The sequence below is a fragment of the Hylaeus volcanicus genome, chromosome 1 (assembly GCF_026283585.1).
Source record: "Hylaeus volcanicus isolate JK05 chromosome 1, UHH_iyHylVolc1.0_haploid, whole genome shotgun sequence".
Classification (NCBI taxonomy): Eukaryota; Metazoa; Arthropoda; class Insecta; order Hymenoptera; family Colletidae; genus Hylaeus; species Hylaeus volcanicus.
Genome location: NC_071976.1, coordinates 36400434 through 36418200, shown reverse-complemented (window position 1 = coordinate 36418200; position 17767 = coordinate 36400434). Strand labels below are relative to the sequence as shown.

The following is a 17767-nucleotide window of genomic DNA, read 5'->3' as shown; positions in this document are numbered from 1 at the left end:
GCAACATAACCCATATATATATATATATATCGATGATCGATATCGAATATAATTATTATCTAACTTCAAGGCATTAGACATTCCGGATAAGAACGAAGGAATTAGAAATCTTTACAGTTAAAGTAAAGAGTTAAAAATGATTCAGATGCGAAAGGAATTTATTTACTAATGTTAATTCTTTCTTAGGCTAAAATATACATTGAAATAAGAAATTGTTGGTGTTTAGTCAAGCGTGAAATAACGATACAGATACCGTTAATTATTTATTCAATTTAATTGTATTACAAGCGTTTTCAGTGTGCTCCTTTTAAGTAACAAACACTTTTGTCTGTTTTTGTCAGAAAACTAGAAAATCTGTAAAATTTATAATCGAGTAAGTGGTCCATAACGGCGCTAGCTTCGACATATGGCCGCTGATGACCGAGTTCTGCAGCAGACGACAACAAGCCATGGCGTAGTGTGGTTGAAAGCATGACATCTACGATATCTCGGTGCTTATCCCGCCAACATCGCGACCTTTGATTTTTATTCCGTATCGCGTGCCATTTACCAACGTGTGTGCTTGAAAAAGGTGTCGATGATCGCGTGTTCGAGTAATAATTGCGATTGGGTTCAGATCGGGGCGAGCGTTCATCCGCCGGCCGTCAATCGTAACATTTTCGTAAGTATTTACTATACTTGTCTCGTTACGGTGAATTAAAAGATTTTCCTCGTTCGAAAAGCATCATAATCGGTCGAGAGAAACTACACAATAAAGACATTTTAACCGTAATCCGTGTCATTCTTTCATCGTTGTAAATCGCAAGGTGACATAACAATCCCATAATTCCATAGCACGTGGGTGACGCACGTTGAATACGAACGCTGGGAAAGATGATCATGATTTTACTCGATTCTTGCATCTTTCTATGTGTACCCACGTTTTTTCAAAATACGTTTCATTTGCTGTAAGAAACGTAAAAGCATAAATCTTTTCGTAAATATTTTTGTACCAAAATAACCTGCCAACAATTATTAGTAATTGCGAAAATTGTATCCTTGTTTTATGTCGTAAAAATTGTATTGTTATCGCATTAGCGTATGTAGTTACTGCACCCAAAGTATATATTAGGTGCGACAAGCGGACTGATGAACAAGGCCGTGGTCACCCTAATTTATATAGATTATTCTAATCAGTAGTACTTCAATTACTCAACGAGTAAATCCGTGGCTTGAGGTTCACGTTTTTTGTTAGCTTCGTGCAAAAAGTCGACATCATATACAAGATTAAATACACGTTTGTGTTTTGCAAAGAGATCATTCGTTATTTACTCGAAAAAATCGAAAATTGGATATTAAATTTCGTACTATTATCCGCCATAAAGTGATATCTATCAGATATCCCAGAGTTCCTTTGGCTTCGTGTCTTTAGAAAAGGCAATGATAACGACTAGCTCGATATCGTTGAAATCGACAAAATATGATTTTTCTGATTCCGAATTAAGATGTGTTTTCATATTTTCGCGCTACGCGACATGGTGGGGTGCAGTGATGGACATTCGTAGGATTTTTCCTTCGAGGAATTCCTTTCTGCGCATGCGTAAGCTGACGTCACAGCTACATGTCGTCTGCTACCATACATGTATCCGAATCGCCAGAGGAGGTGGATTTAAGGGGCCTGTGAAATTTTTCCGCGTTTTTAACGGACAAATTAAGTAGAAGAGTGTTAGTGTTCGTGAGTGTAATATTAGGGAAAATTAAAAAAAAGATGGATAATGAATCGCAACCGTCCACGTCAGGAATCATCGAGGAAAAGAAGAGGACATTATATTTTGTTCCTTACTGGGATCCGATGGTACCCTAAATTCTAAGTAAGTGTATACAGCAGTGAGGACTGCAACGCTCGCTCCAATGCGCATGATCAGGAAAAATTCCACGAATGTCCATCACTGGTGGGGTGGCAACGAAACGATAAATAGCAAGAGTGGTACCGAGTAAGCCGCTAGGTGGACACGAATAATTCGTACGTTTCTCACAAGTGCTCGGTGGGGTACTCGATTCGTATATAAGGCCAGAGCGAAACTGTACTGTCGGATAGTCTGATGCTTCCCGGGAAAGAACCTACGCATTATGCGGTCTATTTACAGACCACATCAATGTTCCGGTACTTCACGTACACACTTTACCCGCGTCGTCATCGAAAATCGATTGTTTACTTTGTAAAACTCACTGTGGAAGTAAATTGTGACTATCTCTTTTGCAATATTTTTTCTTGTACGTTTTTTTTTTTTTATCGTAATTTATTCCGCTTGTCGACAGACGTATCGATTTGCTGGCATTCGTTACCGTATATTTTGCGAACCGGTTATAGAAAACATTTGTCTAGACCGATAACGTGTCTCGTGCATTATCAATTAGGAGGCCTTTGTCCTGTATGGGTATCAAAGTTCACATTTTCACGGATCCGTTAACCGAGTTTAAACGGGAATTAATCTATACATTTTTCGTCAGGCATCGTTCCAAGTATGCAAATATACAATGATATTTCGCAATCGTAATTTATCGCGATAATTCAATTACCGTTATATCTCTTATTACGAGTCCAATATTAATTGCATTATCACGAGCACGAAACTTTTAACGGGTTGTCCATTGACACGGTCGATAACGAAATCCGTGTAAGTAGCTCGGTTACAAATAGATAGTTTTATTTAATAGATCGAATACAGGTTTTTATAATTGAAATTCTGCGTTTCCGATCGATAGCGAGGCGGTAATTTCGAGTCGCGTTTGCTGCACGATAACCGATGCATTTTTAAACGCCGTTGTCCTTGAAAAGCGTGACGACTTTTTTCCCGACAATTCACAAAAATACGAAACTGTAATGGCACGATTGCGACGCGCTGTCTTGATTTAACCAGTTTTAACGAGAGTCTGGTACGCAAATAAATACGGACATTTTCACTCTTCTAAAATGATGAAAGAATTTCAGATATCGGTCGATCGAAGCAACGTTGGTACGTTTATTGCACGTAAATTTTCATATTTGTGTTGGACTTTTATATTCGACGGCATCTAACCGTAGCAAGCAACGCGTTTCTATTATCCGAAATAGAGAATGTAGAGAAAATATCGCAAAAACTGGTCTTTTCTAGCGGAACAGCCTACGATTCCTCGATAAGCCCGGATAAGCGGCTCGAGTCGGTTCATTTTTCCCCTCTGGGCAGTTAGATGCTCGACGGCGAGTTTCGACCAATCAGCGGAGAGTAGAGGGCTATTGTATGATTTTCAACACCTTCCGAAACGGAGGCGCGATCACGCGCGGAATTAAGAGGGAAACGCGGGTTCGTGGTTCGTACATCGCGCGTTGGACGGTTTAATTTTAGTGTCGTCGCTGGCCATGACCACGAGAGACGGACACACGGAGTAGCGTTCGACGAGACCGAACGTGAAACGGTTCGTAATATGGGCCGCGGCGCGAGACGAAGCGGGAGGTAAGAAAAGTCAAGCAGAAGGAGTCAGAAGCACCGGTGGCGAGTCTCGCGCATTCTCTCGGCCGAATGTGTTCGATGCATCGCGAAGGTGCGCTAAATAAACGAGCTTCGACACTGATCGGCTCGTCTTACGGACGGATTACTCTCAGCCTATCCTTTTTCTCTCGTTTTTTCTCGTTCCAGTTGGTAAGGGTTTCTTGAGTTCCACGAGACTCGACGCGATCGCACGCGCGTAAACCCGACGTTGTTCCACGGAGAAGGAACCCGCGCGTGCCGTCTGTTAGAGGACGATCGATCCGTGGATCATGGAGGAGGAGAACGGGGACGTGAAGCCCCAGGACCAAGAGGACACGGAGGTGGACAACGAGGACGATGAAACGTTCGATGAAACGAAGAAATTCGCGGCGCTCGAGCGCACCCAAACCGGCCGGAAAACGAGCATTTTCAAATATTACTCGTTTAAGGAAAGAGGTGAGTCGAATCGACTTCGTACCTCCTGTGTTTAACCACGGTATTCTTCGGTAATATCGACTGTTAACGGAGCTCTGGAGGAAATTTATTTCAATAAAGATTACAGAACCCGTTCGATAATCTAGGTTAGGGAATCTAGGTTGCAATTTCTTTTGCTTTTGCACGTTTGTAATTTGTAACACCCCTCGGGCTCTGTTGACGCCTCCACGGCGGCATGCGTGATATCCAGTCGGTTTTAGTTTTATTTATGGCAACGTGAATCGAGTAAAGGGAATAAATTTATGGAATTTAAGTTTCGATTAACATTTTACGGTTTACACGCTATATTGTTTACTTTGTCCACTTGGCCCCTTTTATTCCAACTTAGTTATGGTAACACGAATGATTTGATTGGATAAATGAATGAAACTTGTACGATAATTAACTCGATATAGTCGTTCATTCCATGCAATTCCTGCATGCAATTTATTTATGCAGTTTTATTTCGAAATATAGGGAGAATCTCAACATAACTTTAAGCAGTAATATACAGAGTGTCCCAAAAATGTTGTAACACCTTGAAAGGGGTGGTTCGGGAGGTGATTTGAAACAACTTTTTCCTTAGCGAAAATGTTGTCCGAGGCTTCGTTAAGGAGATATTAACGGAAAACACTGACCAATCAGAGCGCGCGGATACCGTTGGAGTGGCGGCGGTAGCGTATGAGCGAAGCCGGCTAGCGCGTACCCTACGCTCAACCGGCATACTCGCGCTCTGATTGGTCGGGCTTTTCCCTTAATATCTCCTCAACGAAACCTCGGACAACATTTTCGCTAAGGAAAAAGTTGTTTCAAATCACCTCCCGAACCACCTCTTTCAAGGTGTTACAACATTTTTGGGACACCCTGTATACATTATATTTTAATATCGATTCAGTGTCGATCGGAGAGTTTCATTTAAGGGGGGAGGGTCAAGTAAACAACCGCTTCTTCGCGAATTATTTTTGAAGAGTGCGTAATATATATTTATTTACAACTAATTACTTGATATTTTGTAGCATCTAGATAATCTATATAATTTTTTTTATGTAAAAATACTCATAAATGAATGAACAGCAGCTGTTTGAAGTTGGCTTCTCGAAAATGCGCCGTGCAACGCACAGATCACTCTAATTATTTGAAATCAAAAATCCACCAATTTTTCGTTAAAAATTTCGTTTGAATTTTACTTGACCCTCCCCCCTTAACAACATTAACACGAAATTACATCGAAGAAATTCTTCGAGTGGTAGGGATTAACGAGGTACTGTCTATTCCACTCCACTTCCGGTTAGGTAGTTACAAATCATCCTTTGTTACGACTTTGCCAACATGGGTACACGTATACAGAAAAGCGTCTATATTTGTTTATTTAAAAATAAATTCTCTTCGTCTCGCGTTATGTAATTTCTTTATTTTATTTAAATATTAGGTTGTCCCGAAAGTTTCTTTCGCGAGTTGCACTCAATTATTTTCTGCGGTCGTGTTTATACAAATAAACCATCTAATTTCATAGATATTCATGTTGTAACAGTAATGGAGCAAAATGAATCGTGCACGATTCAGTAATGTAACATAAAACATCAGATATCGTGTATGTATTACTTATTAATAAAGCGAAAGAAACTTTTGGGACAACCTAATAAAATGAGATCGAAGCACGAGTCTGGAGCACTGCGACGTCCCGTTGCGTCATGTTTTTAGGGATTTCGTACTTGTTCGAACGTAAATCCCAAGGTTAACCGAGATATCTCGGCCAACGATACATACTCGATAAGCGCGGATCGACCTTTAACCGTTCACTGTCGATTAAAGCGTTCATTTTAATTAGCCCTGCGTAATTCCTCGTTATTCGGGGATTAGCATATCGCTTAGACGGCAGGTCTGATTTCGATGTGACGTATAAGAGGACGAACAAAGGTGTGCACTGTGTAGTCACGGCCGTGCGGTGCATCGGTGGTCTTGCCAAAAATAAAAGGGCACGGTATGACCAGCGACTCGCGTGCCTCGCGACGTGACGTCATCTAGAAGCGTGTGTACGTGTACCAGCATGCCATCCGCGCATGAGTATCGATGTATGTATCTGTACAGGGTGTTCCAGAGATTCTATACTAGGTACAACGAAAAACCAAAAAGATCGAGAAACAAACAGAAAATGTAGAATAATATTTGATTTATGATGTTCCGTTTGAAATTCGTCCCTCGAGAGGTTAGCACTAACAGGCAAATATTTTATCTTTATTTATGCGTGTCAAGGAGCGCGTAGATAAATTTACCGTCGTTCTCGTAAAACGTTAGGTTCCCTGGGTCCCCTCGAAACACGTATTACCCCGAATCCTCGCGTTTCGAATTTATCGTAACAAGTAGAAACGCTACCCTTTAGTTTCTAGGTGTACCGCGTGTTTTTGACCGGCCTGTATTTATTGCCAAACATTTCATCCAAATAAACGCGTATCCTTGACACGTAACCGAGCTGATAAATTAGGTAACGACGCTCCGACGTCTTCGAAAGCGGGCTCAAAATGGTATTCGAATTCATCGAATGTCCGCGAAGCAGGAAATGAAAATTTGTTTTTTCGTATCGACTGTATTTATTTTTATCGGAGATCTCGGTAGGTTCTTTCGTTGTTTGATAATCTATGTTTCGGTAGAACGATAAGACCCGTCGATATGTACTTGGATACAACTTAGATACGTACTTAGATACGATTCCGCGCGTTTTGCAATCGGTATTAACCAGAGCTGACTCGCGCGCGTATCGTCAGGTGGTGTATTAACGTATCGCGTGAAACGTCACGAGATCGACGTCTCTCGTGTCGGTGTTTCGTTGCCAAGCAATCCGAGAAACTCATTTCTGTTAATACAGATGCGTACACGTATCGACTCATCGCGAGAGGGAACGTAATCGAACCGGTTATGCAGCCGACGGCACGTCTGCCGATCTCTTTTAACGATTTAAATATAAAGTCATAATAGATGCAGTCGAAAAAATAACACAAGGAATGTACAATATTTTTGGTTATAAGTTATAACTAGACTGCGGATTTTCATGCAAGATAAAATCTTTGCGAACGTGCTTACGAAAATTAAACAACTAAATAAGAATGTATTTTATTCTGTAAATATTATAACGCGAACTTTACTGTCAATCTTTTTTATTACCGTATTGTTCGCATTTCGTAGGTTTTTGCACATTCAAAATTCTTATAAATGCATAAAGGTCAGCAGTCTAGTTATAACCATACCTTCAAAATTAATTTCTATAGAATATAACTATATCACAGTCGAAAAAGAATTTTGCAATTATTTTTACTATCCGGGAGTCTATGTTTTTCAATAGGTCTTCGATCGACGAGGCTCCTTTAACTCCCAATTTCTCTAAACTCTCCCTCCTGATGCTCCTTTCGTTCTTAAATTTGTTGCATCTCCACATCTGTGTTCTTTAACAGCGGGATGACCTGGCATCCTCCTTTACCTGTTCTAAACATCGTTATTCGACACCCGATAACCGTGCTATTGCAACTCGCTAGCCGGTTCCTACCTGTGTGCAATTTTACGTCGACGTCCATTCAGCCGTTGACTCGGCCAGAAACCTTTCCACGGCGCAACAGCGCCAGACTGTTTGCCTTCGAAGCATTCTTGAAATAAAGTTACGGTAGAATGTACGTGGGATCTCGAGACTCGAAAAACAATTATAACGGTTCATATTTACGGGGCGAGTGAAACTCACTTTTTGGCAGCGGAGCCAGTTTGCTAAGTGTATTACATAATTGCTTTATTACTGTCAAATATGTTTCAAAGGCCATCCTTTCATCGTAACCTGTAATCGCACCGTATTTATTTTAAGCGTTTATCGTGTAAGTTGTTTAAAAGATCGATACAGCAAAAAGGCAGAACGAAGTCGATGCATAGCGAAAAAAGGAAATGGCAAAGGTGTTGTTTATAATAATCTTCGAATACACGTGTTGGATAGGTTCTTGTATGGGAGATGTAATACAACATAATTACAACGTTATAATTACAACACTACGTTACAAGATAAAATTACATCTATCGTGACTACAAATGCCAATTAAGTCTGTTCGCATCTTTTTCCTCAAACATGACGATTAAACGTGTAGACAGGAAAATAAATATTGACTCGTGTAAACGACGACAGCGATATACCAGACTTTACTCGAAACGTCTATTATATCAAAGCCTATCTGGAACACCTGCTGTGCAAAGTTTATTGGCAATACCTTCTTATCGCGATGATTAAATAACTTTGTCATTCGTAATCCCTTTTCAATTCCTATCTCGACTATTTCCAAACGACACCGCAAACGACGTCTGAAACGTTATTTCGAACACTTGGCTCTTTATTTTAATTTCACATCAACCCTGGCTGGACCGCCCTGTCGGAAGTAGGACAGGTGACTCGGGTCCAACAGCCTCGCGGTATTGTCTCGAGCAGCTCGAGTTATCTAGACCAGATAATTTTAGCATAATGATTTTCGTACGAATTCGAAAAGTTTCGCCGAGTTTTCTCGATTTCTTGCCGGGTTTCGTGAAGGGGTAATTTATTTATTTATTTCAATATATACGGGCGTAGCCCATTATGAAATTAAGACAGTGTAGCAGTTATAAACAAGCACAGTGGACAGATGTCGAGACAAACAAAAATGTACAAACCAGCAAACAATCGTAACAAAGTTATCGCCGGTGAATATAAGAACAGGGTAACAGCGTGGCAATAGAATCAGAGAATATGATAAATTTAGTTTGGTTTCGGAGATTACTATCGATATACTTCAAGGCTAGAAGAAGAGCGTATGTTTCGGCTGAGATGACACTGTTAAAGCTGTTTAGACTGTGCTTAACCGAGACGTTTTGAGAGAAGAAAGCTGCCCCAGTTCCATACTCCTCACTTCGGGAGCCATCGGTATATACATGTGTAAATGTAGGATATTTACGACAAAAGTTATTAAATATGTTTTTCCAGTCTTCATTGGTCAGTTTTTCATCTTTGTGTGCTAACATTTCTAAGCCAATAGGTGGTATCCCAAGTGTCCACAGCGGAGCTGCATGGACTTTGTATTTTTCCATGGTAGGAGTTAACCATCTGTTGTCTGCCAGTCAAATAGCCGAATATCTATCGCAGTAAGATGACCTGTATTCCAAAGGAGTACAGTTTATCAACTAATATGCCGTGATTGACCCTATCGAACGCCTCAGCGAAGTCTGTGTATACCGCATCAACCTGCAAATGCTTATCCAACGTAATCGATACGACGGGCTACCGCTCGAAATCGAGACCGGCCATTCACGGAATAATTCCGTCGGAATTCACGTGCACGGTAGAGTAATGCAACTCGCGTAGACGCGACTGCCGAGGAAAAAGTCCTTCGGGCCGAAATGTGGATGCCTAAGCGCTCGATAATGACGCATCGCGGCCTGTACACACGGACGAGCCTCCGCGGCATGGGCCAATCGGAGCCGTTCTTTCCGTGACGTGCACACGTCGCGATACATTCCGTCGAACGACGGGGCAAGGATTGCACGCGTGCACTTCCGTGCACACGTCGCGTTGCACGTGCGGCTGGATGCTCCGTGTTTGCGTTTATATATAATACTATTCCGTGACGCAAATAAGAACGAGCGGTAAAACGGAATCGGGACTATTAAAACGACCCCGTTTCTTTCGCGCGGACTGCTTCGTCGTAAGCCACGTACTCGTAACGAGCGAATTTTTGCGATCGGGGAATTTAATCATTTTGATATCTAACGAGCGTTGAACGCACTAAACGTGGAGAGATGATCTTTTTTTTTCTTTTTTTTTTATCATTTTATTAGACGTTAACCTCTCGGGTTCGATATCGAAGCATTGCGTATGTATTTATACTGAAATTGGCGTTACTTACGATCGCAATACTTTTTAGAATTAAAACATGTACGTACACCGTAACATAGATACAGTCGGTCTAAGAAGTATTCGTACAGCAACCAATTTAAAATAACGCTAATGAGAAAAGAAATAAGAGGTTAACGTTAAAAGTAATAAACTTTAATTTACGCAAAATCTACATCCAAAATTTATTAATAGAATAAATATACGAAGCTTTATTCGAATAGAATTACAGAATTGATTCTTGTACGAATATTTATTACACCGCATTGTATATTTAAGTGAGACAGCATATTTGTATGTCACTGAAGTCCATTTAACATTCGTCCCTCGAGAGGTTAATAGCCTTCTTCGAACACGAATAACTGGTAGAACACGTCTTCAACGATAATATTAAACTAACGATAGAAATAACGATAACAACGTTTTACAATTAGTTTGTCGCAGACGAGTAGAGCAATAATATCGTAATAAGATCCGACAGGTAATAATGTTGTACAAGTCTTCCTGTTCGTCTAAGATAGGTTGTAAGTTTTTCCCCCATTATTTCTATTATTGGTTTCCGTTACGTAATCCGTGATCGGTACTTTACCCATTCGCTTTGTCCTTGCAATAGACTACAAATTTGATAGCAGTTTATTTATCGGAAATATTTTCGAGCCGTTCCTTTCAACTTTTCATTGGAAAGTTTGCAGAGATTTCCGAAGTCGTTTATCTGCCGATGGCAATAATTCCGATAAGTAGTTTTACGAAATTCTTACGTCGCGATGAGTTTTTAGCGTTATCGCCAGACAACGCGTTTAATTCCACGATGTCGATTCGATGACCGACCGGTTGTTATCCAACTGTTTTTCAGAAGTTATGCCGCAGATAAAAACTTTAATAGCGTACTCATCCGTCGAGCATCGCGAGAAAAAGACAGGTTTGCTGGACTGTCCTTGTAAACTTTACTCTATGCGAAGGTAAACCAAAGATCTAACAATAACGCTAAGTAAAGAGAGAGGATAATATCAACCCTTTGCACTCGAGGCTCTTTTTCCTGGTATCTATAAGCAACTCGAGATGCTTTCTTAGGATTCTATTGTCACGAATGTTAAGATTATATCGACTTCGAAAATGAGATCCTTAATTTGAGATTCGAGAATCGGATCACCTTTGCCTCAACGACAATCATTTTATTTGACACTTGGAGTTCCAAAGAAATGAAACCTAAAGAAAACCTACTGGTGACTGACCAGGGAAGGCTCAGAAGTGATACTCACCGATTGCAATGAAATTTGGTAGAGTGATAGATCTATATCTAGAATAAGCGTAACTGTAATATTAGCTGCAGATGGCTATAGCCATTTTTGAGAAAAGTTAGTTTAAATATGTAGTAAAAGCCCATGCAACTATAAGTTGTGTTAGCAACAGGAATGCATCTCGTTATGGGTTTTCGCTACATATTTAAATTAACTTTTCTCAAAAATCCGCTTATTCTAGATACAGATCTATCACTCTACAAAATTTCATTGCAATCGGTGAGTATCATTTCTGAGCCTTCCCTTGTGAGAGCACAATAGACATCTCGAGTGGAGAGGGTTAAAGCGTTACACCACGAGGACTTGTTTATCTCGCGAAAGAGTTACTCGACGTTATCGTTACAATCGACGCGTCACTCTGTCCACTTCTCGGTGACAATTTTACTTACCTCGTTTCTAATTTTTCTTATACAACAACCGGCTGCCAGTTATTCTCGTTTCGAAACGACGCGAGTATAATCGTCGCTAGGTCGCGGACTAGAACGGTAACCGTCGCTACGAAAAATCTTTATCCGTGTAAACAGGCGACGGTCATCGACCAGCGGTCGGACGCCATAGTCTCGGAAACTGATATAACGATCCGCTCGAGGTATAGGATTGTAAATGTTGCACATCGTTCTCCATGAATCTGTAGTTCGTCGCGTTAAAAATAGTATGCAGGTTACGGCTGTAACCCAGAACCCCTGGACCCCATTCGTCGCAATTGATCCAAACTGCACGCGATAAGTACAGCAGGAACGAGTCCGTCGAAGCAATAGCGCGGTGTCCCTGTAACTTATCTCGAATTTCACGATGGCTGGCAACGAGTTAAGAGGAGGAGACTCCCGCGGCAGCGAATTAGCCGTCTCTCTCTCTCTCTCTCTCTCTCTCTCTCTCTCTCTCTCTCTCTCTTTCGTTACCGTATCACGATTAAAAAAGCCGACACGAACGGCTCCCTTCGGTCATTCCCGACGCAATCTTACGACAACGCGGTATCTCGTGGAAGCCTCCCCCGAGTGATGACCGAGGAGTTGGAAAAGTGGCGCGAAAACTAGCGCGGTTCGTCGCGCGTAAACTTCGCAACCGTCCGATGCGGTCAATCGTTGGGATTAAAAGTTCTGTTATGTGCAAGGTTGCCGAGGTTCGTTCGCTGAAAGCTCTGGACTTCCTCCCTCGTCGGCCACGCGGTGATTTATTGTGCCTCGTCGAGGATCCACGCGATTTCACAACGTTTGGTTTTCTTCTTCGCGCTCCACTGCGAGGACACTCGCGAACATCGCCATCATCCGGCGCGCTTTTATCGCTCTCGCAGAATATTACGGACCGCGGGAAAGCGCGAGAGCGCCGCGAAAGAAAGAGCCTAATCTTTGGCGAAAGGAGGAAAAGGCTCGGCTAAATTTAGAACCGTTGCGACAGTTCGTCGAACAAAATTAGTCCGAGGTTAGTAACCGAACCGTACGAAACAGAAAAGGAAATCGAAAGATGTATAGACACGATCACTTTGAACCGATTCTGATTAAATTTCAGAAATAACTTTCGCAAAAGTAGGATGATAAACACGAATCGAAAATGTTGGAATGCAACGATTGGCACTTTCGGGTCTCGAGGAAAACGGTCTGTTTTTCCTTAAAGCAGAAAGAGGGGTGGGGTCCTAGCAGGGACAAAAAGCGACGGACCCTCAATCCGTCGAAATAAGTCAAGCGCGGTACGGGTCGTTGTGAATTTCGGACATCTTTCCTCTAACATTCTTATACATATACGTTGTTCTCCGTTAGAAAATAAAGTTGATAAAAATACAATTCTAACAGAAAACTTCGAGAGCTCGTATCTTTGACACAGTTGCGAATCCAAAAGTCTGATGACTTAAACCCCCCTTCGTTTAATACGAACTACTGCGGCATGATTGAACGTCACAATAAAAATCCCCGACGTCGAAGTGATCGATCTGGCGTGGAATGGCCCCGCAAACTGATCAAAGTGCATTCGTCGATGCGCGAGCGTGCAAGTCGCGCTCGCTTCGCAATCGTTGCACTTAGGTAGAGTGCTCTTCGACGATCCAGGACCGAAACTGAAACGGACACGGACCGCTGGAAGGTCCGGACGTTCCGAACACGTTCGCTGCTCGTATCGGAGTTTCGTGAAAGTAGCCTCGCGAATCGTGTATCTTGATGATAGGCTCATCTGTAATTTTCCCATTATCGCTTCAACCCACGCGCGGGTCATCGAAGAGCTTAACAAAGCACGATAGCGAAAAATACCGCACGTTATGTCATCGGTTTTTCTATGATCATGGCACGAGTGCGACGGGATTGCATAAATGGGACTTTATGTAAAGCGAAACCTACGTTCTCAAGAATTAGTCGAGAGACAGAACGGTCGTGATAACAGGCTCGCATTTTCGGACGTTCGATACGAAAACGGATGGGAATATTATTTCGATCGGTCGGAAGATCGTTTAACGGACGAATGCCAGAATGTGAGTTTCGCCGTTGCCGAATTCTTATCGAAACGAAATTAACTCGAACGTGTCCGTTGGCTTTTTCTTTTTTTCGTTACGTGGAAAATCTATAGAATATATGAAAAAGTCGTCAGCGTTCGCGACAGCATGTGTTCAAAGGCTGTGTTTATTTTTCAGACACAATGCCAAGCTCGTCGAAGAAACCAGGGCCCCTTATCGGAGTAATTGATGTCGGCACGCGGACCGTTCGCTTTGTGGTGAGCCATTGTCACAGTAAACTATATACCCGCTCGTGTTAATTTTCACTTTGGACTTTGTTATTCTACAAACGCTAACGTCTTATTGTTTACTTTTACGCTATCCGTCCAATTACCCCGTTATCTTTCGGTTCAGCTGAGTGTCCTAGAAATGGACATGGACGAGTAGAATCTTCCGTCTCTCAGGACTATATTAAAACAATCGCCGTTATCGTGTCATGGGTGACGGTACTTTTCACTAAACAACTAAAAGAAATTAACTCTGAAATTCATGAATTTCGACGAAGTCACGGAAATAAATACCGAGATAAATATTTGATTACGCAGTCTTGAATAGTTTAAATAATATTTAACGCGTTGATCGCCACCTAGCTCGCACGTGGATGACAGAACTTTTACTTCTGAAAATAAACGTTCAAGAAAATAAATCCCCATAGGATTCGCGAGTTTTGGAAAATCGCAAAAATAAGTACTTGTTTAAATTCAACAGAAATAAGTTTGTACAAAGCGATAACTTCATATAAATTTTCACGAATAGTTTGCCAGCGAACGTTTTAATATTGGCAGCGATTATTCAAGAATATTTGTCCGGTGGTCAATGTGTTAAGTGTCCTGTAAATATAAGAGTTAAAATTGTTCCGTTGTGTCCTACCAGGTTTTCAACGCGAAGCACGTGACGGAAGTGGCGTCGCACAACATCGACGTAGAGCTAATCTGTCCTCAGGAAGGATGGGTGGAACAGGATCCGAAGGAGATCCTTTTCGCGGTGAAGGCGTGCATCAAGGACGTCGTGCGGAAATTCGACGTGCTTGGGTTGAAAATTGAAGAGATGGTGACGGTCGGTCTCACGAATCAAAGGGAAACAACCATGGCGTGGGATACGACCACCGGCGAACCGTTGTATAACGCGATAGGTGTGTGCCGAGAATAATGATACAGTAAAGTCTCCATAAATGCACAAGAGAGGTTTTCTCTACCATAAATGCACAGAAACTGTCCCCACCACTAGGTGGTATACCCCTCGAGGGGTCCAGAAGTTCGATCGCCGAGCAATGTAACATGATCGTATATGTATAGTCTGACGTTTGCCGGCGAGCTTCGAACCTAGACAAGGACAGCGAATAAAGAAGAGGACCCGAGCTTGTGCGTTTCTGGAGACTTTACTTTATTCGTTAAAAATATTTGATTACGTAGTCTCCGATAGTTTAAATAATATTTAACACGTTGATCGCCACGTAGCTCATATGTGGATGACAGAACATTTAGGAATAAAATTAATTAATTTTCAAGATGAAACGTTCAAGATCGTCGAGCATCGTCTCATCGATGTTCTCGTTACGTTTCAGTGTGGTCCGATATAAGGACCGCTTCGATCGTCGATCAAATAGTCGCAAAGTTCCCTGATCAAAGTAAGAATCACATCAAGCCGATGTGCGGTTTGCCAGTCAGCCCCTACTTCTCAGCGTTGAAGATTCGCTGGTTGAAAGATAACGTGCCCGCGGTAAGAAAAGCGATACGCGACAAACGATGTAAAGTGGGCACAATGGACACGTGGATCGTTTGGGTACGTGAGTATGGCGCGTCTATGGACTCTACCTAGCAGCGAGAGGAATAACGATAGACGAACGTGAGTTTGGTGTCGTCGGAGAATTCATTGAAGAATGGTTGCAGAATTTAACCGGTGGCAAAGACGGCGGATTGTATATCACCGACGTAACGAACGCCTCGAGGACCATGTTAATGAACATAGAAACCCTATCGTGGGATCCCACGTTGTGCAGATATTTCGACATTCCTATACAAATATTACCAGAGATCCGGAGCAGCGCCGAAGTTTACGGGGAGATCGCGATCGAACCGTTAAAGGGTATACCTATATCCGGTGTAAGTGTCTTCGTAGAATTGATTAGGGAGTTATTGAAAGAAGCGTGAACTATACTACGTTATTTGCTATCAGATTTTAGGAAATCAACAGTCTGCGTTGGTTGGTCAGAATTGTTTAAAAAGAGGCCAAGCGAAAAACACGTACAGGAGTGGATGCTTTTTGCTGTGTAACACAGGAACAACGGTGAGTATTTCATTTTTAAAAATACTCTGATTAGTTTGTTCGCTTATTTACATATTAATGTATTTAACAAAATTTGTTTAGAGGGTCTACTCATCGCATGGATTAGTCACAACGGTGGCCTATCAGTTTGGTCCTCATAGTCCGGCGGTCTATGCGCTGGAGGGGTCGGTTGCGGTGGCTGGGGCTGCTATTAAATGGTTACGCGATAACTTGAGGCTCATAAAGGATGTCCACGAAAGCGAGCATCTAGCTGAAACTGTTTTTAGCACCGGTGATGTGTATTTCGTGCCTGCTTTTACGGGGTTGTATGCTCCATATTGGAGACGGGACGCTAGAGGGTAGGTAATGTTTTCCGTGGTTTTCGTTTGCATACCTTCGACAGCGGATTCTTAAGCGAGTATATATCTTACGCAGAATTATTTGTGGTCTAACCGCATACACCACGAAACAACATATAATAAGAGCATCGTTGGAAGCTGTTTGTTTCCAAACGAGAGATATTTTAGAAGCTATGAACAAAGACTGCGGTTTTCCATTAACCAAGTTACAAACGGATGGGAAAATGTCGACTAACAATCTTCTTATGCAATTGCAAGCAGATCTTTGCGGTACACCAGTATGTAAGTATTCTTTACGCGGCATCATCGAAACACAAATTGAATCCATACGTTAATCGTCGTATTCTCGTTTAACAGTCAGGTCAACTATGCCAGACATCACAGCGTTAGGAGCAGCGATGGCAGCAGGTTGCGCGGAAGGCATAGGAGTTTGGGAACTCGAGGGCGAAGAAGTAGAAACGGTGTCGACGGATACATTTTTGCCAACGACAACCCCAGAAGGTAAATACGTTTAAAATTGATCTGCTTAATTCGCGTATTTTTATAGTACTATACGTAAAAGTACTTTCTGTTCGCAGAGAGAAATGCTAGGTATAAAAAATGGAAGATGGCAGTCGAAAGAAGTTTGGGCTGGGCGGAAGTTAAGATGTCCGATCAAATGACAGGTAAATTTATGAACGTCGAATGTCTAGTCGCACTTGCGAGTTTTGTTAATACTACGAAAGAAAATATTTGTCTAATGTTTCAGATGAGAGGTACTGTATTCTGGCGTCGATGCCTGCGAGTTGGTTCTTAATGGCGAGCTTCATCTTACTACGATTAAGTTATTATTTAAGAAATCGGTGACAGCACGTTCACATTATTACAATGGAGATTCGATTAGATGGCAGGTAGCCTATATTTTAATTGCAAGCGCAGGTAGGAACAAGACTGTCGAAACTTAAGTATCAATAGTAGATCAGAATATCGACATCAGTAACGAATTACAAAACAAATAGTACAAGAAACTTCTTTCAATCAGTAGAACGAGTTCCACTTAAACTTGCCAAGAAAAGTTCAATGTATAACGAATTAAACGAAATACAGAGCAATAAAGAGAAGGAACTCGATTTTGGATGGTAAACGTTTTAAGAAAAGTATTAGGAAACAATGAACATACAAAAAACGTTCGTCCGTATCGTTTCATCGTTAGTCGATACAAGATAACGTGGTATTTCGCGAAACGTAACAGTCGAGGTAAACGAAGTATAAACCAAGTACGATGTCTCGAACCGGCACAGTTATGCATAATTTTGTATAATTATAGGTATACGAAGGTTTCCAATTTATACATTTAATTAAATGATTTAATAATTATCTTCACCCTAATTTCAATACCCTCTTTTATATTTCTAACTTATTCGTTACACCGTCAAACATTCTGTATGTATAATGTTAAAATTATTGTATTATAAAAGCGTATATGGAAATACACGTTCGTCTTGTTTTACCGGTATATTCGTTCTTTCAGCCTCAACGGT

General features: G+C 41.6%; 1 protein-coding gene across 3 annotated transcripts; it reads left to right on the top strand.

The window, feature by feature from the left end:
• The first annotated feature begins 495 nt into the window (after positions 1-495).
• Positions 496-17742, top strand: LOC128873344 (glycerol kinase). Of its 3 annotated transcripts, none has more exons than XM_054116878.1 (12): positions 496-661; positions 3657-3944; positions 13762-13841; positions 14497-14755; positions 15188-15405; positions 15513-15725; positions 15799-15909; positions 15991-16247; positions 16324-16529; positions 16605-16748; positions 16826-16912; positions 16996-17742. In XM_054116878.1, the coding sequence occupies exons 2-12, from the start codon at positions 3779-3781 to the stop codon at positions 17091-17093; spliced, it is 1839 nt and encodes a 612-aa protein (XP_053972853.1). In that variant the 5' UTR covers positions 496-661; positions 3657-3778; the 3' UTR covers positions 17094-17742. The 3 variants fall into 3 exon arrangements, with proteins under 3 accessions (XP_053972853.1, XP_053972860.1, XP_053972844.1); XM_054116885.1 differs by lacking the exon at positions 496-661 and adding an exon at positions 3232-3473; XM_054116869.1 differs by lacking the exon at positions 496-661 and adding an exon at positions 3232-3561.
• The last annotated feature ends 25 nt before the right edge of the window (positions 17743-17767 follow it).

Excerpts from the sequence above, each read along its gene's own strand:
- LOC128873344 (XM_054116878.1), top strand. The coding sequence starts at position 3,779 with ATGGAGGAGGAGAACGGGGACGTGAAGCCCCAGGACCAAGAGGACACG. Across the intron at positions 3,945-13,761 it reads TTACTCGTTTAAGGAAAGAG|ACACAATGCCAAGCTCGTCG; the intron begins GTGAGTCGAATC and ends TTTATTTTTCAG. Across the intron at positions 16,913-16,995 it reads GATGTCCGATCAAATGACAG|ATGAGAGGTACTGTATTCTG; the intron begins GTAAATTTATGA and ends CTAATGTTTCAG.